Raw genomic sequence first — 21840 nt, 5'->3', positions numbered from 1 at the left:
GGGGAATTGCAAGACTCTGCAAGCACTGGCTTCTCCCTTGGGGGAGCAGCACAGGACAGAGACCCAGGATGAAAGCAGGTCGTGCTTTCACCAGTGTGAGACACAGCAGTGGTGCAATCTCAAAACACACACCGTGTGTCAGGGATGTCCCCATCCACCCAGAGCAGGGCTGTGCCTCACAGCCATGCTGGGCTTAGTTACCAGACTTGGGCCTTCACCATGCCCAAGGGTTCTCTTTTGTACAGTTTCTGTTTAAAGAGGAGAAAGTGCAAATCGTCATCTTTTTCTTTTTGGGCCCTCTACACTTTCAAGTGGCCAAGCTAGACACACAGACAGGGCTTGGTACAGTGCCAACATGAGGCAGAACTGGCTTGTGTCTGTCCTCTCGGAGAATATCAACCTGTGGAGGATAGCTATCTCAGAGAATAACTACCTCCTGCACTCTCCATGCTGAGGGCAGGTTTTACTGCAGCCTGTTGGTGATCTGCAGTCAGGGTCTTTCTGAGAGGCACCTTCTGCCCATCCTTTAACCAGGTAGCTCGGAGAGGCAAGAGGCCTCCATCACGTGGGACACTTCTGAAACTTTTGCTTCCAGAGACTGCTCACCTGGTTCGAAGAGTTGGACCCAGCCTTAGGGGCACAGCATGGAAAAGCGCCTGTAGGAGCCCAGAATGATCTCTTATGGCTTTACCCTGAATTCTTGTTCAGCACAGAAAGAACAGAATGGGTGAGGTGGGTTCACTGATGTGAGGCCTACAGAAGGTACTACCATTCTTCTGCTTGCTTTTTGTTACAGAAACCTCTCTCCTGGGGCTTTTAATCTGTCCCCAGTAGTTCCTCTCCTGGTGACTGGTGGTTACACATACTGGCTGTGTCATTGCAGAGGCATGGAAACACTTTAATGTGGCAAGTGGAGCCAGGACACCTAGGTCCTACTCCTGACTTAGGGAAGTTCACTTTGCCTTCCCATGCTCATGTCATTCTTGCCAGTGCAGTTCAAGCACTGACAGTGAACAAACACTCTAGAAAACACTTCTGAGTGTGCAGCTAGAGATGACTATGTAAGGTGTTATTATCTTAATGGGGAAAGATCCACAGTTTGCCGTGTCTACCAGTTCCCACTGATTTGCTGCCTGTGGCTTAGCTAATCCCTTTTCAGTTTCTCTGATCAGGTGAGATGTGATGCAGAAGATCCAGCCCAACTGCAGCAGGTCCCACCTTCCTGAGCTAGTAAGTGGGATACCTGTCTGGCTCAGGGGGAGAGGTGTTGCCAACAGCAGATCTTCCACAAGGGGTTGTGCTGTTTTCCCAATGCAAATCTCTTATTTTCTGATATTATTTGATGGTTCTCAAAGCTGAGCTTCCCAAAAAGTGTGTTTAATTAAATAGTCATCCATGTAAAGATGGTCCAGAAGCCCTGGGTAGTCTATGATCATGAGAACATGTATCTAGGCTCCCTCGGCTGGAGGGATCTTTAAACATCATCCCATGAAATGCTTATTTTCCCAGCAGAGCCTTCCTTTGAACTTATTTACTCTCACTGTGCCTGGTGACTGGCAGATAAGCTGTGGGTCTGGCTGGCATAGTCGGGAGCAGTGGATGGAGCAGTCCTGCACGTCAGAAGTCATTGCCCCCTCTCCCATCCCAAACCCAGGTCTTGTCAGGTCTAACAGGTTTTTCATTTTTTTAAGAAAGAGACAGGAGTGGGAGGCCACTGTCTCAGTCCCTCCTGTGTGCAGATTGTGTCTGGGACAGGAATTTGCGTCGGATGAGAGGATGGGAAGGGAACATGAGCCTCAGAGGTGGAGCTGGGAAGGCTCAGAAGAGGTGGTCCTGGTCTGGGGGGAAGACGACAGGTATCCTAAAAATGGATGGTGAGGAGAAGAGTGAAGGAGCCCAGAAGGACTGGGCATGGGTACTTGTGCACTGCTGAGAAGAAAGACCTGGATGAACTACCAGGGGTAAGGGGGTGAAGGGAGCTCTGAGAGGGGAATAACAGCACAGACAGGTTGGTCCAGGGCCAAGGCTGCTGGGGAAAGGCAGGAGGTCCCTGCTCAATCACCTTGGACCCTGGATGGGAGCCTGCCAGCTGGGAAAACGTGCTCTGGGGGCAAATGGGACACAGCTGGCTACAGCAACCTCTTACCACTGCTACTGTGGCTCTTGAAACCAGTCCTAATATGACAGGCATTAGGCAAGTCCTAACCAGACATGCCCTGATACTCAGTCCTCTGAATTTATTCCAAGCTTAGTCTCCCTCAGGTTGTCTGAAGCAGCTTATTTCTTCCTTAAAATTTGCTCTTACTGTTCAGTTTCTGCAGGCAGAACACAAGATCCCGCCTGGCCTGAGCTCTCCCTCCTCACCCAACTTTGGAGACACTTGGGGGGCCCACACTGGATGAGGTGCCCTCAAAGTACACTAAGAACTGGTATCTCTATGTTGAATCAAGATAAGCCATCCTCCCAGCCTGAGCCTTAAATGAAGCCCAAAGTACTGTGAGCAGCTTCTTGAGCATTTTGCATTTCTCGTGTGCCACGTGGTATTTCAGTCGAGGCTGTTGGCTGAGGGTATGGAGCGGGTGGACCTCTCAGCACTAGCTGGGATGGCCATCCATCAGCAGTGTGTGCTCCAGGCCGGGTGGCCTGAGCAGCAGTGGTGTCTGCAGGTAATTGAACCTTCAGAAGCAAAGGTTGGGTCTATCCAACTGTGGGCTCTGGTGGCACTGGTAGTCACACGTTTTCATGGGTGTAGGAGAGACAGGCTGATGGGGGAAAGGGGCATTCCTGGGGCAACCACATTGCAGTGAACTTCCATGTCATGTTTCCCTTGAAAGGGAAGTCACTTGCAAAACAATCTAATCTCCAGATCCCCAGAGTGGGGGGTCTCGACTCTGGCACTGGTGGTGAAGTCAACACATTTTAATAACACCCACAACCATGTGCCAATGATGTTTCAGCAACAAATGTTTCAAATCTCTCCTGGCAGAAAGAACATTCATATCCTGCACAGCCAACACCCCCATTGCAAATTAATATTTAAATTAATATTTACAGAAACTCCTACTTGGTGCTGGGAGGGCCACACATGGAGAACTGTGCCCAGTTTTGGGCTGCCCAGTGTAAGAAGGGTGAAGAGGAACCAGATAGGTCTAGTGGAGGGCTGGCAACTGGGTTGGTCCCAGAGCACTTGCCCCATGAGTAAGGGTGGAAAGAATTGGGTTGGTTTCACCTAGCAGAGACGAGGCTAAGAGGAGATTTGCTAGCAATCTGCAACTAAAGATGATGGAGCCAAGCTCTTCTGAGTGGTTCCAAGTGATCAGACAAAGAGTAATGACCACAAATCATGCTCCAGAAGTTTTAGGCTGTACTTGAGAAAAAGCTTCTTCCCCAGAAAGAACAGCCCCAGGCCAGGTCACCAGCAAGGGGGGAGTCTCCATGCTTGGAGGGTTTCAAGGCTGAGATAGACAAAGCTGCAACTGTCCCACCTAGTATTGGTGATAGTCCTGCTCCAAGCAGCAGGCTGGAGACCCCCAGAAACTGCTTCCAGCCAACATTTCTGTGATAAAAAGACACAGTAAGACTAGGACTGAAATTAAGGATTGGGTTTAAGGTTAGTTTTTCAGTGGTTCAGCCCAATTCAGAATGCTCTTACAAGCTTCGGCAGTGCTGCTTACATCAGCCGGGCAATTACCAAGCAGACCTTCCCTAAATTCAGTGGCACTACCAGGATCTGATTGCAAGTGTGTCCACGCAGGAAAACTGCAAATATTTCAGTTATGTGTGGTTTTTAGTGAATACAGTAACATAAACCTGCTGCGGATGTAGTTAAAGGAAAAGCACGATTGAAGCCTCAGCTGCTTCTCATGGGTAAACCACTAAAACTGTTCTACCCGGACATAACTACCTTCTATCTGGGTAAAACAGCCCAACTCACATGCTGACAGACCAGAGTGTCCTCTGTGCTCCCTGGCAGGTCCCTTCCCCACTGTGGTCGGCAGTGGAGAGAACGGAGCCCCTTCTGGGTGGATATTTTCCAGCATTCCTTGAAATATGCATTGGCGCTGGTGGCCTTTTCATCACGATGCACACATGCGGAGCTGTAATTTCAACATCCTTTACCAAGACAGTGTTCCTTCCTTGAAAACTGCCCTTCCCTCCCTTCTATGCTAAGTGACAGTAATCTTGGCTTTAATTGGAAAAGAAAAGGAAGAAGGGACAGAACATCCTTGACAAAGGAACTAATGACTCAAATGCTGGGAAGCCCAGAGCCCCCAAGGGACTGTGCAGCTCGTGGCATTGATTTTTAATGACTTACAGAGATTGGAGGTTTGGAAGATCTCTCAGTGCCTCTGCAGGGATGCGACTCAGCTGATTGTTCTGCAACATCCTATAATTAGAAAAAAGAAAACTTTGTTAAAAAAAAAAAAGCCTGACACAAAATGGAGGATGCTGCTGCTTGTTTCTGAAGCTGTCCTAGACTCTTGTAGGAAAGCTAGAGGGATTGGAAAGCACCATGATGGCCACCCAGGGCTCCTAAGCAAGCTTGCAGGCTGCTCGCAGGTGAGCTGCAGTCCAGGCTGGCCGGGATCCTCCAGCAGAATGTCCCAGGGGTGCTACAGTGGGGGATCCACTGGGAGGATGTGACCATAAAGGGGCCTCTCCACTGCAGACACACATCTGTTAGTCCAGAGTAATACCAGTGCTTTCAGCTGAGCTATCCCATATTTACACTTGTGTAAGACATCCTTCTCCCAGTGTGTGTCACTGGTGGTTACCTCTGCAGCGTCTGTGGAAACTAGCCTGTGGGCAGGTTTCTTATTCAACTTGTGGGACAGTTGCAAACACAATAGATGAGGAGCCAGCCCATAGCTGTTTGCTGAGGGGCTTGGCAGCATTGGCACAACTTGCAGCAGTAACTGAAGCATTGTGGAAAAAAAACAAACCAGCACAAGGGCTTCAGAGAGAGCAGGTGACTGGAGCTGCTGGGCTGAATGGGCAGGACCCAGGAAGACGTCTCAGAAATTGAAGTGAGCACAGGGCATGGAGAAGGGCCATGGACACCGAGGTAACTACACAAGTGATTGGAGAGAAGGAGGCACTGGGAGGCAGTGCTCCTGCCCCAGGGGTGGGTGTCTGACCAGCTCTAGCTATTCAAGTAGGGTCAGAACTGGACCGCAGAAGTATTTCTGAGCTGGTCAGCTGCTATCCTGTCTCACTGACCTCCTGGAGCACCATGCATATGAGTTTACTGGTTTTATCATCTCTGGAAAGTCTAAGTTTTTGACTCTGGATCACACTCTGTTCTGAACCTACTTATTCCTTCCAGAATTGGGACATCATGGGCACATACTCCTCTGGATAAGAGAGACATCCCAGTGTGGTAGCTGGGCTGGGAAAAGTGACTAATGACAGGAATGTTTTACATATCTGAGGTTTCTATTTCCAAAACCTTCAAGGAGTGGTTGGAGATGACATGAAAAGGGAAATGGTACTTAGGGGGCTGTTGTAATTACTGCCAGTGTCAAAGGGACAGAGCATGGCCTTAGTAGTGAGGGGCAGAGCATGGCCTTAGTAGTGAGGGGCAGCCCAAAAAATACTGATGCAAACAAGAAAATTTCTCACTGTTGTGACTGCTAGCTTCAGTGCAGAGGATTCAAAGGTCTGTCATGAAAGGAAAATTGGAAAAAGACAGTTGTAGAGACAGTCTCTAAAAAAGGGAAGCTATAGGCCACATAACTCTTCACTTTCTGGAAGAAAAGGGTGTCTTACCATTAAATTATTTGTATACACACAGAAGAAAAAGCAGGGAAGCAAGCAACTGTCAGTAGTGGCTAGTGAAAAATGAGTTGTGCCAAAGCAATCTAGTTTTTTTTCTGTACAGGGTAAAAGGCTGAGGAATGGAGAGGAAAGCGTAGACACCACCTACCATGACTTTAGCTTTACTTTAGTAAGATGTTAAATGCTGGAATGTAATGCAGGAGAGAAGATATGTTTGACTGGTACAAAAAGGCAGCAGAGAGGCCATACTCAAACTAATAAATGGTTACCTCTCAAATGAAGAACATGTTTAAGGGTCCACAGCATTTATTCTGGAGATGACACTCAGTATTATTGCTAAGGACCCAGATGATAGCTGGGAGGGGAAGATTGTTACCTCTGCTGAAAACATGGGGCTGCACAAGGTACCTTTTACATACGAGGAGGGGTGCAGAGATTGGCTAGGGTGGGAGAGTGGCTGGAAAATGCAGGATGCTGCAGGGAGACCAAGGCTCCATGGATGGCTCCAACAGCTGCACAAATACAACAGGGCATGTGCACGCAGCCCTGCCAAAACTGTCTGGGGCTGGTGGGGATCCCAGGAGACCTGAGGCAAGACAGACTTGCTCTTGGGAGAGTGCAGAGACCCTGCATGGCTACATGGGGCTGTGAGGAGCAGGACATCAGCTGTGATCCTTCTGCTCCTTTTGATGGTGGGGAGGTTATGGCCAGGCCACACTGTCCCATCTGGGACCTGCCCTGCAGGACATGGGGCAGCAGGAGAGCAGCCAGACAACAAGACAGAAGGATGAGGAAATCCCAGATCCTCACCTGTGGGGAAACTAGAACAGAAATTACAGAGGTGATAGAAGAATGTAATTGGGCTAATTTGGTCTAGGAGAGAAAAGGCTCAGGAGGCAGCGTGGGACTGGCAGGCACAGAGATGTGCAGTGTGCTCACACACCACTCCTCAGCAGCGGGGCAGGGCAGGGCTGGGCGTGTTTGAAGTGGCCCCATCTGCCCATGTCCTGCTCCCGCATCTCCTGCGCAAAGCTGGTCCATGGGCAGCACAAATGGCCCAAGTGTCCCGGTGCACACAAGGGGCAAGCCGAGCCTCAGACACTCTGGCAGTCTCAGATCCCTGCTCCACCGGCTCCTGATTTCCCTCTAATCATCCTGTCACACCATCTTGCCATTCTTAAAATGCTTCCCCTCTTCACCTTCCTGGGTGATCTTCTCACTGCCTGCTCGGCATGGACACGGGCCAAGCACAGGGACCATGGAGCACCATGAGCTTCCTCGCTGATGCAGCCAGAGCCTGTTCCTGCAGGGTGCACACTGCAAGGCTGGTGGGACCCCTCTGAGAGAAGCATCACCCACAGAGGGTTGTGTGGCTGCTGTGAATTGTGCCCTGGTTCTCCTTCCACGCTTGTGAAAGGGCTTACACTACACTATGATCAAGCCCATGGGTGCTCTCTGCAGCCCACAGGGATGGGGAAGGTCATCCAGGAGGACAGCTGTCACGCGAGGACCAACACAACTTCTGGGGCTCCTAGGCCTGCATAGGGGTTTGTTTCTGTAGCTGAGGTGTGCTGGGGAGATAAAACACTGGATCCTGCAACCCAGTGAAGAAGTACAACAATTCAGGTTTGTCAAAAATCAGTTGGGGTTTTGGTGGGATACCCACTGGGTCTCAGTGGCTCTATGAAATCTGAGTTCAGTGTTCAAGTTGATCAATACAAGTATCTGGAGTCAATATTAAAGCAAAACCTATTGTCATACTTCTGCTGTATCCTGCTGCCTCCCCTCTATTACAAGTCTCTTCTCCAACCAGTAACACAGACTGAGAGACTTTCCAGACAATCAGCAGCATGTACTGGTTCCAAAACGAAGCCATTTTGGTGCAGACAAATGATTGGAGTGCTGGACAGTGCCATTTTTCACAGCAGCAGGGCAGCTACAGAAGTTTTCAGATGCTGGGACTGGAACAGGAAGCAGTGCTTCTTCTCATGGCATGTAATTACTCCACGATACAGAGAGACCAAAAAATAGTGCCAAACAGGGTTAGGTAATTTTCTACCCTGGTTTTAAACAAGAAGTTCTTCACTCAGCCTCAAGCTTAGGAAAGCCCCAGCTCTGCTCACTGGGAGCTCAGGTTTGAGCAGGAAAAGGCATGCTGCATCTACCACTGGATGTCCCAGGATGGCTTTTCTTACAGTCTGGTAATAAGGACAACCTGGTCACTGCAGTCAATCCTTACATGTCATGTTAAACCATTCTTGAATGTTTATCTATTTTTTTTCTCATAAAAGATCCTTTCAACAACAACATATAGCATGATTTTGGCAAGAGCTCAAATAATTGTACCAAAACTTGGAGGATGATGTCATGGAGGTCCCTACAGACTAGCAGGAGCTCATCTCCTCGCTGTGGCATCTGGTTCCTGGGGCTGCTCTGTACTGGGGTGCTCAGGTGCTGCTACAAAAGGAGGATGGAAAAAGTGTTCAGAGGACAGCAGTACACCTGGAGAGCTGGGAGAGGGTCATAGGATCCCTCTCTAAGTGGTGGCATTTCCTCTCTTGGGATGCTGGTCTTGTGTAAAATGGAGGAGGACAAATGCTCACTGAGGAGAGCAGCCATAGCAGGAGTCCTGGGCTCCAGACCAGCTCCAAGGATGGCTGATACATTCTGCATTAAGGGGTCACTGCATGACTTATATGAACAGCATTGCAAAGAGGGAATCTGTCATCTCCTGCAAACCAGTCATCTCTTGACTTCTTGTCCCTGAAAGCCTCCGGCATGCCCTGTCCCCTCCCTGCATTCATGCTCCACCAGGAGAGGAAACTGTGTTCCAGGGTCTGTGCTTGGAGGATGGTGCAGGGAGCTACATCAGGATCCTAGGTACCCCTTGGGTGACCAACTGAGGCACAGGCATGATCTGTGAACCTGGACCTCAGTCCACAAGATCACAGCAAGCCTGGGATCCCCAATCACACTGGCCCCAGCCTTTCTCCATCAGCATCTGTCTTTGCTCCTGCCTCTTCAACATCTCCTGGCTCCAATTCAAACAAAATTCCTGGACTTCCTTAGCTTTCCAACTGCAAGGTGCTACTTCATAGCAACCTGGAGACAACTTTAATCAAAGCTTGACTTTCACCCATGAAGCAATCTCACCACCTATCCAGCCTTATGCCCACTCTGGTTGGTGCAGTTTCTCAATTGCTGGGTGCAATTTTCTGTCTTCAAGCAACTGTAACAATGAATAAAGTCCTACAGGACTGTGCTGGTTGATTAGCCAGAATCAAATGCAGGACTAGGTCTTCTGGACAAGCTGATGACATGGACGAACATGAAAAACAAAGACCATTCAGGCCAGCAAGTGCTCAAAACTAGGTCTGGATAGTGCACTGTCACCTTGGGTTTGTACTGTCTGGGTCACCATACTGGAGCTTGCAGACACTGGCAGACATGGACACACAACCTTCTATCCACAGCATAAATCACAACCCTTCAGAGGTCATGTTTCATTTTCAGAAGTAAGAGGATTGTTTGTTGGCAGACACCTTGTCTAAACAACCAGAAAAATGCTGGGATTAGGTCCCATCACACCAGGATCCTTGCACAAGACAGTCTCAGCAGACTTGCAGCCCTCAGAGGTACAGGTCTGTGCATGATAAAATGTCCCCATCTTGGGAGGCTGAAGTGACTCAGCCAGCACAGTCAAAGGGCTGTTATTGCTTGAGGCAACTGTGCCTGGAGCCCATGCATGGGGATTAAAGACATTCCAACCTTTGCACGTTCCTCTTCCCTCCCCATGGGAGCGTCTCTTGGATGTGCCACACCATTCCCTTTGTCTCAAAGCCATTTCTGTTCTGCACAGGCTCGGCGTTGTGGAAGACATAGGGTCTATCTGGGGATTCCTGAAGTGTCCCAGGCCACCTTCACACCTGCCATCCTGGGGCAGCATGGCTTTTTTTGTGATGTTTTTTGATGGGTGTTCACAATCCAGGCTAGTTAGTGCCTGTCCTGGACCACATGAGATGCTGTGATTGCAGTTCAAGGTGGGGAAGAGAAGGAGGGACCAGTGGGGGTGGCCACTGGGTTAGGGTCCATCCGTCTGGGAAATGTAGCATGTGCAGAGGCAAGGCCACTCTTGTCAGGCTCACTCCAGCCCGCCTGTCGATGGAGACCGGCCATGGGCAGCACCGGGGCAGTGTGTGGGCGGGAGTGGCTGCAGGCAGCACTGGGTCAACATGCTTGTACAGGCAGGTTCTGGGCAGCACTGTCTGTGCAGGCAGGCTGTGGGCAGCGCTGGGTCTGCATGCTCTCACAGACTGGTTGAGGCTTGTTGAGGAACAGAGCAGTGGGGTGGCCACCCCAGCTGGCTGCTGCGGGTGCAGGGTCTGCAGCCAAGAGGATGCACCCAGGCATTTTGCCCTCCACACTTTGGGGTGAGGCAGACTCAGGTTGTGGTTGTACTTGGAGTCTTTCCTTGTGGAGTTTGGTGTGGGATTCCTTCTTGGGTATTAAGTACTGCTGTTGCTGCAGCATGTTCAGCCAGGAAAGTAAGAGGCCCTAGAAATCCTGCTTGTACAGCAGAGCATTTGATGAGGGATACATGTGTGGGGGTGGGATGTGGTGTGAAGCCATGGCAGCACAAGCTCAGCCACATGGCCAGCTGGGATGGATGCTTCCTGGCTGATGGAGCTCCAGCCAGGGCACTCGGAGGTGAGTGGCATCCAGGCAGCTCACAAGGAGGTCTGGAAGGACAGGGAAGTTTCCAGTCTTCCAGAGACTTTGATTAAGCAGCATATTCTGCCATTCTGAAAAGCTCCAAGACTGGGAGAGCATGGACTAAGGAGTTAATTTTGCAAGGGAAGGACCTTGGCAGAGAAAACAAACCAGCCTATGGAGCTGGTTTCTAATGATCCTGTCACTGAAGCACAGACTCAGGAGCATCAGCCTCCACGGGGAGGGTGTGGGTTGGCCATGCTGCAGAGCAGAGCCCCTGGGAGAGGTGCACTTGCAAAGTCTCTTTTCAAAGGGATGTACCCATCAGCTGAGAAGACCTCAGAGCACCAGATACTGCTGCTGAGCATCTGTCACTGTCAGTTTGCACCCATTTGAGGGGAGCTGAGGAGGCCACATCTCAGGGGGCTGACTCAAGGCTCGGTGCATGAAGATCTCAGCATATTCCCCAAGATCTCAGCATATTCCCTTGTCGTGATGTTTTGTTGGTAGTGGGGCAGCCTGGCTTTTCACTTGCTCTCTTCCAAGTCCCACACACCTGCTTTCCCGGGTGTACCCCTGCATGGTTTCTGCACAGGCCTATCTTCATGGCTGCTTTCCAGGTGGTTTTTGTGCAGTGAAGCAGACGGAGGAGGCAGAGCCAAGAATCTGGTCCTGCTTCCAGTAGCTCTGGGATTCAATCCGAGGGCAAGGAGAGGACCATCTGCACAGGCAGGTTTGTGGAGGAATTCCCAGGGTGTTTCCCATCCTTTTTTTTAAACATAAACTAATCCTCTGGAAAGACTGGGAAAGCACCAGGCCCCTTGACAGCCCAAGATGCATGAGAGAGTTTACTTGTGGACAGGCAATTAGCTCTAAGGCCCTGGCACATTAAAATCAAATTATGAAAATTATGATGATCCCCAGCCTGTATCCTCAGGGGACACCCCTGTCACCAGAGGTAAGATCTCTGATCCTGCTGTGACTCAGCTCCTGAATACCTACAGGCTTCAGCTGGACACTGGACATGTTTGGGGCAGCCATTCTCAACTCCAGCCATGCCTGTCACCTGTCAAACCTCAGCCAGCCTGTGACAGACCATCCATATCTGTAGACACAATCTGTCCTGAATATCCCTGGTGCCATCTGCTCCAAAACCTGCTAGTCCTGCCTTCAGATATGGAAAATATGTATTTCCTTCCTTACTGCAGCAGCTGCTTGTCCTTAAAGGTTTATGTCCAGCCTCATTCACCTCTCCTTTCGGTTAAGTAACCTCAGTTGACTCATTGTTCATTTAGTTTATCACCAGACCCCTGATCCTTCTCACTGTTTTTAAATAAAACAATTTGTTTTTCTACTTCACTGAGTTGCAGGATCCAGTGTTTTATCTCCCCAGCACACCTCAGCTACAGAAACAAACCCCTATGCAGGCCTAGGAGCCCCAGAAGTTGTGTTGGTCCTCGCGTGACAGCTGTCCTCCTGGATGACCTTCCCCATCCCTGTGGGCTGCAGAGAGCACCCATGGGCTTGATCATAGTGTAGTGTAAGCCCTTTCACAAGCGTGGAAGGAGAACCAGGGCACAATTCACAGCAGCCACACAACCCTCTGTGGGTGATGCTTCTCTCAGAGGGGTCCCACCAGCCTTGCAGTGTGCACCCTGCAGGAACAGGCTCTGGCTGCATCAGCGAGGAAGCTCATGGTGCTCCATGGTCCCTGTGCTTGGCCCATGTCCATGCCGAGCAGGCAGTGAGAAGATCACCCAGGAAGGTGAAGAGGGAAAGGATTTTAAGAATGGCAAGGTGGTGTGACAGGATGATTAGAGGGAAATCAGGAGCCGGTGGAGCAGGGATCTGAGACTGCCAGAGTGTCTGAGGCTCGGCTTGCCCCTTGTGTGCACCAGGACACTTGGGCCATTTGTGCTGCCCATGGACCAGCTTTGCGCAGGAGATGCGGGAGCAGGACATGGGCAGATGGGGCCACTTCAAACACGCCCAGCCCTGCCCTGCCCCGCTGCTGAGGAGTGGTGTGTGAGCACACTGCACATCTCTGTGCCTGCCATTCCCACGCTGCCTCCTGAGCCTTTTCTCTCCTAGACCAAATTAGCCCAATTACATTCTTCTATCACCTCTGTAATTTCTGTTCTAGTTTCCCCACAGGTGAGGATCTGGGATTTCCTCATCCTTCTGTCTTGTTGTCTGGCTGCTCTCCTGCTGCCCCATGTCCTGCAGGGCAGGTCCCAGATGGGACAGTGTGGCCTGGCCATAACCTCCCCACCATCAAGAGGTGCCGAAGCACCATAGCTAGTATCTGGGTGCAGGTTGGTATCCAGCCCAGCAGCCTGTCTCGTAGCCTTTGCTGGCTCTCAGAGTCCAGCAACCCCAGGGAAGCTCAGTGTATAGCTGGAAGGGTGACTTGTCCTCCTCCAGTCCTCTTCTGTCTTGATTCTCAACAGAGTCAGAATGGTTAAGTATTAACTCGATGCTTTGCCTCTATCTATCTAAAGCGAGGAGAGAGGACTTTCCTCTCTGTTCCTGTCTTTTAATACCTGACATCCCAGCATTTCTCTGATCTTTCCTGCCTCATGGGCTCTTCAGATTCCCTCTGCAGATACCTCCTTCAAGATCTGTGGTTTTTTGGTGGAGATTAAAATACATGACTGGGGGAGTGGTTATACTGGCCCTAAGGGAGCAAGGATCTGATCTGGACGGGGAGCAGTGCAGTGAGCAGCTCGTGTCACCTCGAAACGCAGTGCTCTGCACAGTGTAGCTTCACGGCAGCCCCACAGGATATGGGTGCAACTGCGGCCAAACTGATGCTCCCCAGTTACCCAGCACTCTTTTTTATGGTACATGAGGCGCACCAGTTCACACCCATTTACAGCTGGTTACCCCCTGCCATATTTGTGTAGCAGCCACTCTATCCATAATGACAGCATCCTATAAATCACTGCAGTTCCCCATTAGCCCCTAATGCCTCCTACAGTCTTTTGGGTTAAAGTTGCTCCTCTCAGTTTCAAAGTGCCAGGTCACATGGTGATCTTGGAGCAGCCATCTCACAGGGGAGTCTTGCCCTCAGCAGGCTTGGATCAGGGTGGAGAAGCACAGCAAGGGAAGAGGGAACTGAGACATGTCTTGGGAAGAGGATGAGGATTTTTGGTCACTCCCAGAGTGCAAGGAGCAGGGTGAGCGAGCCCCATGGTCTCTCTCCAGGCTTTGTTCTCCACACCTGACTACAACCAAACTCTGAGGGAAGGTGCAAGGTGCTCTGCAATGGGCTGGGAAGGGACACCCTGCCTCTAAGCTCAGTTCCTGCCTCGGTTTATCCAGCCAGTAAAATGGCAATAATACCACCTTTCCCTTCAGGAGTTTTTGATGATTTTATTGCGCTTCCAATGAAGTTGTGGTGCTGCTGTGGAAGACACCCTGCACTCACACTCCTGTCCTGAGGAGGTCAGAGGAAAGTGGAGTGGCCCATGACTCTTCAGCAAACCAGTGCCAGGAAGGACAGTTGTTCCCCCTGGTCCCTGGGGAGATGAAGCAGATCCTGCTGAGCTGCTGCAGAGTCACCAACCCCAACCAGGTCACTGCTGCAGTGACCTGAAGGACCTGAATCACAACCTGAAGGAAACACATGGTGGCCTTCACCTGCCTTCTTCAGCACCTTGTGCTTCCTCTCTGTCTTTTCTCAGCAGAGGAAATCATTCTCATGGTGACAGAGAAATAGATGAGAGTGAATGATTGCTGTTTCTGGAGGGTGCAGGAACCCACAACTGCATCTGCCAATGACCTCACTCCAGTGGAGCCCACAGTTACAGAAAGCAATCAGAGCATCTCTTGTAACAAGAGCACATGACAGCCCAACATACCCTTGCAAACAAGCCAGCAAAGCACCAGTCTTTGGAAAGTGAAATGCTCCCAGTGGAATGAGGGCTGGCAGCCCCTTGCTTTTAGAAAGCAGGAACTTTTTTAAGAGGCCCATGGCGGGGCCTGGGTGGGCCACTCACAGTGAGCATCAACCCTTCCTTTCCTGGCCTTGGAGCTGTGCTAGTCCTCTGCATACCTCCGTGGGAAAGGTCAGGGGGTTAGAGTAAATTTAAGGCATGTCTGCAGCCAGAGGGTTTGGTATGACAGCCCAAGGTCCACCCTCTGTCACTGGGCACAGCCTGGCTGAGAGCAAGGCAGGTTGTCCTGAAGCATGAGGACACCAACTTCAGCTCTCACAAGACAGCCAGGAGCTGGCTTCTCCATGCAACCATTTCCCAGCTCCGATCTTTCAAGCCTCTCCTTACAACGGGGTCACTTGTGAACATGTCCCACCTGTGGTGGAGCACAGCGGGTGTCCGTGAGCCTGTCGGCACATGGGCGGAGGGTAGAGAGAGCATGGGCCTCTCCTTATTGCAACCTGCAGGGAGCTGTGCTGGCTCTGGAGGGGAGGCATTGCTCTCATACTCTGCATCTGTAGTTACCTGGGCCTGACACAAATAGAAATTGATCAAAAGCAGCTTTAAAAGATCCTGCGTTCCCAGAGTAGAAAGTTCCTCTTGTTGAAATTGGGTGGGAGAGCTGTGGTTTTTCCTCAGTTCCTTTGATTTGTTGCCTAATGCAGGGGATGGATAAATCTCTAAGCCCTGAGATTTAGGGCAGGATTCATACTTTACTTCTTCAGAAGACGTAGTAAACAGCCCTATGCTCTCTAATCCTGGGAGCAGGTTTGTACCTGCTTGCTCTGTATAAACTGGACCAGCTACAACAATTTCACATTGTGGCTGAGTTCAAAACATCCCCTTGGGGATCAAATGTTTATTGCAGGAGATTTTTAAGATGCTTCATGAAAGGGAGAAGGGGAGTCCCACCTCAATACCCTGCACAGACCCTGCAGGACTGTCACACAGATGCAAAAAGCGGTGTGACTGTACGAGCAGTGAGACACCCCGGCCTGTAGGAAAATACTCTGGGGAGGAACTTGCTGGTAGCTTTTGTCACTTAGACCTTCCCCACTGGTGGGTGGGCAGAGGTGGGTGGCCTGCCCACGATGACAAGGAGGCCTTCATTTACCAGGGCTGACAGTTCCCAGGCATGGCCTGATTGCTGCAGTGCTCCCAGATCCAGCTGCACATGTCCCCATCACCCCTGTGGGCAGGCTGGGCTCTGGATGAAGTCAGACTGTTCAAGGATCTCACCCTTCCCAGGGGCAGTTCACTCCAGCACCTTGCAGAAGTCTCCTGGGCCGTGCAGAAGTTTGCAGCAAGGGCAAGCTGGTGGCAAAGAAGTGGCTGAGCTGGGCAGAGCCCAGGAGCTTTCCACAGCTCCTGCCAGAGCGCAGATATCTGGACCTTCGAGTTGCTCTAACCCAGCCCCAAGAGTCTGCAGTAGAGCAGGTGGGGGCCAGTCTGGGGTCTGGACACCACGTCTGGGGGAAACCACGTTAGGGAATTTGGTGAATTTTATGCAAAATGTGAACCTCTGCAGATTCTCCTGTGGTGTGTTTTCACACAGCATGGAGGGCTGTGCCCTGGAGGTGATCTGCTCACGGTTTGCTGTAGCAGAAGTAGAAGGAAGCAGTGCAGGGGGATGGGTGGTCCTTGGGGTGGGACACAGCTCCCCACTCACCAAAGGGGATGTTAGCCAGGTGGGTTTAACAAGTGACACCACATTGCCTTGTAACTTTGCATCTCCCTCTGGGTGGCTGCAAGTCCCCGTGCATGGTCGGTGCTGAGGGGCTGGGGGGGGCGGTGGTGGCACTGCAGAGGGGAGTGAGTTACTTACAGAATTTTCAGGCTGTAGAGGCCAGAGAAAGCTTCCCCTGGGATCCTGGAGATCTGGTTTCCAGAGAGGCGTCTGCAGCAAAAAGAAGAGCCAGTAATGTGTCAACATCCTTGTAATGACAGTCCCTTGTCTGCAGAGGCTTAACAATTCATGTGTCTTGCCACAGTCCCTTTGGGGAGGAGACTGCAACACCTGCAAGCTGAGCCATCATCGTGCGATTGGGCTCCTTTGCATATCATCCCCTCTTACACCTCGGGGAACAGGCAAAGAAAATTATCGCTTATTACTCCTGCCAGACCTGAATCCAGTGTTTTCAGCATCCAGTGACAGCTCATGGATCAAATCATTCCCTGGATACCTGCAGTAGACCCCACTCCACAGAAACTACAGCACAGGCTGCCTGCGAGAGGAATCTCTGCTCAAGGGCACTGACCCACCTACAGACCCCACTCTATGCCAGATGCCTGGCAGTGAGGGTGGAGCAGGGGGAGAGCTAATTTCTGCTCATGCATGGTCCTGGGAGGATTATCCCTAAATCATGGACCCTTTTCTGTCCCTTTTGTCTGCATGCAGCCTGTTTCTGCATGCTGCAGGCTCTTCTTTGATCAATGCCACTTGATTTACTACCAGTCCCTCATTCCCAGCCCTTCTTTGACCTGTGTGGTCACAGCTAAGGTCCAGCTCCTTCAGCACATGATTTTGGTATCACTGCTGTGAGGGGAGACCAGGGAAGGGGCTGGAGATGGGGAGTACCATGTAGGTGCCACAGTAGAGCCAGCTCATCTGAATGTAGTTTCCAAAACCAGGACAGAAAAGTCAGAAGTGGTGCTTGGATGAGTTATGGCTGGAGGAAAGCGTAGGAGGGAAGGTGAAGATAGGGACAGTGCAACCTGGGAAGACTGATGAAAGAAGATGAATGTGAAGGGATGGGAGAGGAAGACAACGTGAAGAGCAGCATCACAAAGGAAAGTTGCACCATCAGAGACACAGAGCAAAGAGCAGGGGACAATGTTCAGAACTGGCTGAAAGAATTTATCCAAGGAAACCTGTGGGATTCACCATTGTACAGAATCATATGATCAGAACACTCAAATTCTAGCAAGTCCTAGAGCAGGCTGGGGCATTAACAGGTATTTGGATTTTTCACTGACATTGGAAACTGCATCACTGTTACCATTACTTTCACTGACGAGGACAGTCGTCCTGAGACACCATGGTGGGAGTCTGTGGTGGACCCAGGAGTAAAGTCCAGGACTCTTGACTTTAGGCTTGACCTAAGGAGAATCTTCTCCTTCTCCTCCTATTTTTCCCATGAGGACAAACATGGATTAAGTCCCAGTGCCCATCACCCAGAAATCATGAAGACAGGTTCAACAACCTGATTAAGACCCCAAATTATTGCTGCATTTGTGCTGTAGTTTCTGATCCCCAAGTGGGCAAACAGAGATCAAGGTTGGACTTCTCCATAGTCACAGGGTAAGAAACTTGTGGTTGTCTGCTTGACTTAGAGTGGAATATTGCATCTCCCAAAAGGAGATAGTGAACATCATTCATGACCAGGCTCATCTTCACTCTCCCAGAAAATCCAAACTGGGCCCAAGAGGTCAGGCACAGATGCTGGCAAGCTTGTTGCATTCATTTAGCATCAGCAAAGCTCAGTTTCCTTTTCAGATGTTTTGCCTGCAAAGGAGACAGGTGTCAAGGATGAGCAGTGTAATCCAGACTGGCAGCAGAGTGTATTGCAGTGAGGACTCTGCAAAGGTCATGGAGAGGATCGGAGCTGTTTTGGGGATCCACACTGACTGGTGGCAGAGCAGGCATGTGCGGGTGCCCGAGCTCTCTCCCTCCCTGTCTCTCCCCTCGGGAACCTAGAGAAAATTGCTCCCATAATTAGGCCTCCGACAGCATAAACAGCACAGGGTCGTCTCTTTAATGTGTGTGAGCAGGTTGTAACCTGCCTCTGCAGTATGCAAGCCGCCTGGCAGGCTGGGCTATTTGTCACTTGGGGGCTGTGATTTGGGGTAATTGCTCCTTTTGATTGCTGATTTCCACATGGGAGGGAGTGTTGTCCAGGAGACTGGAGTGCTCGCCTGGAGGGGAGGTGTTCCTGCGTGGCATCCTCAGCCTGCTCCCAGCATCCGTCCTACCAGGCTGTGCTTGCTCTGTGGGGGACTGTCTGTCCTCACCTCCCTGGAGCCCCTGTCTGCCCCCATGCCTTCGCTGGCAGCAGTCTACATGTATTCACGGTTAAATGTGCCTCTTGTTTTCTGGCAGACCTGTATGTTCACTTTCATGGGTGTGTTTGAATGTTTGCCACGTCTCTAAATGGATTGGGACCTCCAGGATTTGCAGGAGAGGAGTGTGGAGCTTGGATGGAGCCCAGGATAGGGCTCCTGGCCTCAGAGCAGGGTGGCAGGGAGCCCCATGTTCTGGTGGGACATGTGCTGAGCCAGCTTGTGGCATTTGAGCACCATGGGCAAAACAGCACATGAAGGAAAAAACAAACTCTGTGGGACATGCCCTGGTTTCACTGGGCACCACCTCTGGGTGAATTTAGAGGCACAAAGCACCCCCAGCCCCAGGGATGTCAGCCATGTGACCCTGTTGCTGCTGCTTCTGTCCTTGGCCCTGTCACCCGGAGACTATGCCGTGTCACTGGCTCGCCTCTGGCCTCTAGCTGTTCTCTCTCTCCCTTTACCTCTTCTCCACTGCCAGGGCAGCCCAGATCCTCTCCCCAAGGTGTAGAGTTCCATGTTGAGCCAAGGAGCAGGCACAAAGGGAGGCACCAGCCACAACCACTTCACTCAATCCACCTCCCAAGGCAGCTGCCAGTGCTGTTAAGTCCAAGATGGCCTCTGCTTACTTGTATGTGTGCAGAGACTGGGAGGTGGGAGATGTCTGGGTTCATGCACACAGTCTGAGGTTTCACTTTCCCAGAGGGGTACATGTCCAGGACATGCACACAGGGTCTGGAGGAGTGGACTTTGGAGGTTTGCTATACTGCCCAGGACAGGAGCCTCATGAAGCTGAGTGGTAGCCAGGTGTCCCAGGCAAGGGAGCACAGCTGCCCCAGCTCTCTGAGAGTAGGTCAGGAATGGGTGGGTCTCTTGGGGTGTTCTGTCCAGCAGGACGAGTGGCCACTGGGAAGAGATGCCTGCTTCCATGTTGTAACTCCTGTTCATGTAAGAGATCCAAGACACAAAAGACTCCCTGTGTGTGACCCTTCCTCTGTCCATGGTAAATCTCATTGGTGCTTGGTTCCTTCTACCCCTCTCAAACTCTCCAGAAATCTCCCAGCCTGGCAGACAGACATCCATTGAATATATCACCAGAAGCCAGATCCCACAGGAAATCCACCAAAATAGTTCCTTCCTTTCTATTTAAAAGGGAACAATAACATTTGAAGTGATGCTGCCAGTGTGACTTCCCCTGAGACAGCTCTTAATTTGCTCCTTCTGTGGAGAAGGCTGAAGGAAATAACCCCACTAAGAAGGACGGAGAGGTGGCATTCCCTTGTGCCCTAAGCACATGGGGGGAAGAGGAGCTGCTCCTGCAGGGGTGAAAGTCTGGTCCGGAGCACACAAGCTCTACTTCAGGCCTGCTCAGGTCTCTTTTTAGGACAGACAGACTTGATTCAGCTGTATGCCCTGCCATTCTGGAGCTTAGGTTGTGAGATAAGGTTGGCAGAAAGGAAAAGCTCTGAATTTAAAGTGACAGATGGAAGAGGGAGAGAAGGGACAGGTGGAAGGGGAGTGTGGGAGCTGAAGTTGGCTGGCTTGCTTTGGAAAGCTCACGTGTTCATTGGATTTTAAATTCTGCTCCCCCCCACTTCCCCACTCCCGTGATTTCTGGGAACATTCCTCCAGGCTTTGATCTGCATTCCCAATACAGTCCAAGTTGGAACAAACTCATGGTTTACCACCTCATGGTTGCTGCAGTTCAGTTACCACAGGCTCCCACCCCCTCCTGTATCTTGGGCTTCTTGGTCATGCTACAACTTCCATGGCACGCCCAAAGGCTGTTTGTTGGGCATGATAGCTCATGTCATGTGCTCAGGCAACACTATGATGCTCTTATCATTCACATTAGGAGGCAGGAACATTGCCCATTGGCAGGACAGGACAAACATGTGTGTCCATATCCCAGAGAATTTCCCCCTTGCCAGATCTTTATTGAGCGTGTCAGCCTCCTGCTTTGATCTCCTGCTCTGGTTCATTTCTCAAGCACTAACACTGTCAAGGCAGAATCTGTGCCCAGATAAACTCTCTGTGCTCCTGTCTAAACAGTGTCATCATGCCAAGACTGTGCCAACCCCTGGAGAGGGGACCAAGGGCTTTGTGTTATGCTTGAGTTTGTTCTCGTGCTGGTGCAAAACAGGAATGAAGCCAATTAAGCCATGCAAGTGAAAACATGGTACATTTGAGGAAAGAGCCAGGCGTGGACTCTCCCTTTCCACACAGGAATCTGCAGCTGGTCCTGGTCTGGTATCACCTGGAGGTGTCTCTAACGTGGTCTTTACTGCCTTACTCCATCCTTGAGGAGGAGACTATGCATGCCTGTTTCTAACTCTGCTCTCCATACCCCCACCGAATGCCTGTTCCAACTCGATAGATTGATGGCATTCGTTTCTTTTGTTTATGGTCCTCAAGCCAGTTTTCAACCCACATGAATGTTCATATGCAAGCTAGTTTGGATTCATTTGCCAAGTAAGATTTAATAAGACACAACCTCTTAATGAACAACCCAATACAGGACACTGAATGACTTCACTCCATCCATTTACATGAAAAACTGTCAAGGTGTCCAGGGGAGATTTGTTCCCTCCAAACCTTCAGAGCAGTTTTGACTATTGACTTTACTCTGGGTGCCTGACTTGGGGTACCCCAGAACAGACTTAGACATTTGGAAGGCAGTTTTCAGGAAAATTGGGGCCAACTATCCTCACTTGTAAGGATTTTTCAATTGCTGAACACTATCCCTAGCCTAAATGGAGCAGAGAAAGAAGTGAAATCTCTAAATTTTCACAATATTTTGAATTTGTCTTGGGTCCCTGCAATTACTTGGCTTCATTTTTCAATGTGTATGATGGAGAACGCCTTAGAAACCCTTCTCTCCTGTGTCCACCTGCACCTTAGCCAATGTCTGCCTCTACGCCATGCCAGATTGCACAGGGATGACGTTTGGAAGGCTTCATCAGATGAATGATCCTTTAACCCTCTCTGTGCTTTTGCCCACCCACTGAATTGATGACCAGTGTCGTCCTCTGCCAAGGACCAGTGTCACCATGAGGACTGAAAATCCTGGATGAATGAGGGCTAGTCCCCTCGTTAACAAGTTGCATCTTGATGCCTTCTCAGATACAGGAGCTAGGCAGCATCCTGAGGGAACCATGGTGTCCAAGCATTCAGAGAAGCTGCTCCTCACCTACAGCCATCTGGAAATGGAGAGCTTTGTCAGGCAAGGTGGCTACCAAGGAAGAAGTGATGCTGCCTCCAAATCTCAGCATGGCAAGGCAAGATCATGGCCCTGCAAGCATTTGTCTCTCTACCAGAGACCTCTGCAGCCTGCTATGTCATCGAAAACCACCAA

At 50.7% G+C, this 21840-nt stretch overlaps 1 protein-coding gene across 1 annotated transcript in view; it reads right to left on the bottom strand.

Annotated features, from left to right (window-relative positions):
• Positions 1 to 21840, bottom strand: part of LGR6 (leucine rich repeat containing G protein-coupled receptor 6) — a 147140-nt gene that overhangs the window by 67916 nt on the left and 57384 nt on the right. The window contains exons 3-4 of the mRNA XM_074850117.1: positions 16252 to 16323; positions 4316 to 4387 (exon numbers count right to left, since the gene is read on the bottom strand). Coding sequence (XP_074706218.1) covers positions 4316 to 4387; positions 16252 to 16323 — 144 coding nt within the window. The remainder of the gene's footprint in view (positions 1 to 4315; positions 4388 to 16251; positions 16324 to 21840) is intronic.

Source organism: Strix aluco, chromosome 25 (assembly GCF_031877795.1).
Source record: "Strix aluco isolate bStrAlu1 chromosome 25, bStrAlu1.hap1, whole genome shotgun sequence".
Lineage (NCBI taxonomy): Eukaryota > Metazoa > Chordata > Aves > Strigiformes > Strigidae > Strix > Strix aluco.
Note: the sequence above shows the minus strand (reverse complement) of the source record. Positions and strands in the feature narration are given on the sequence as shown.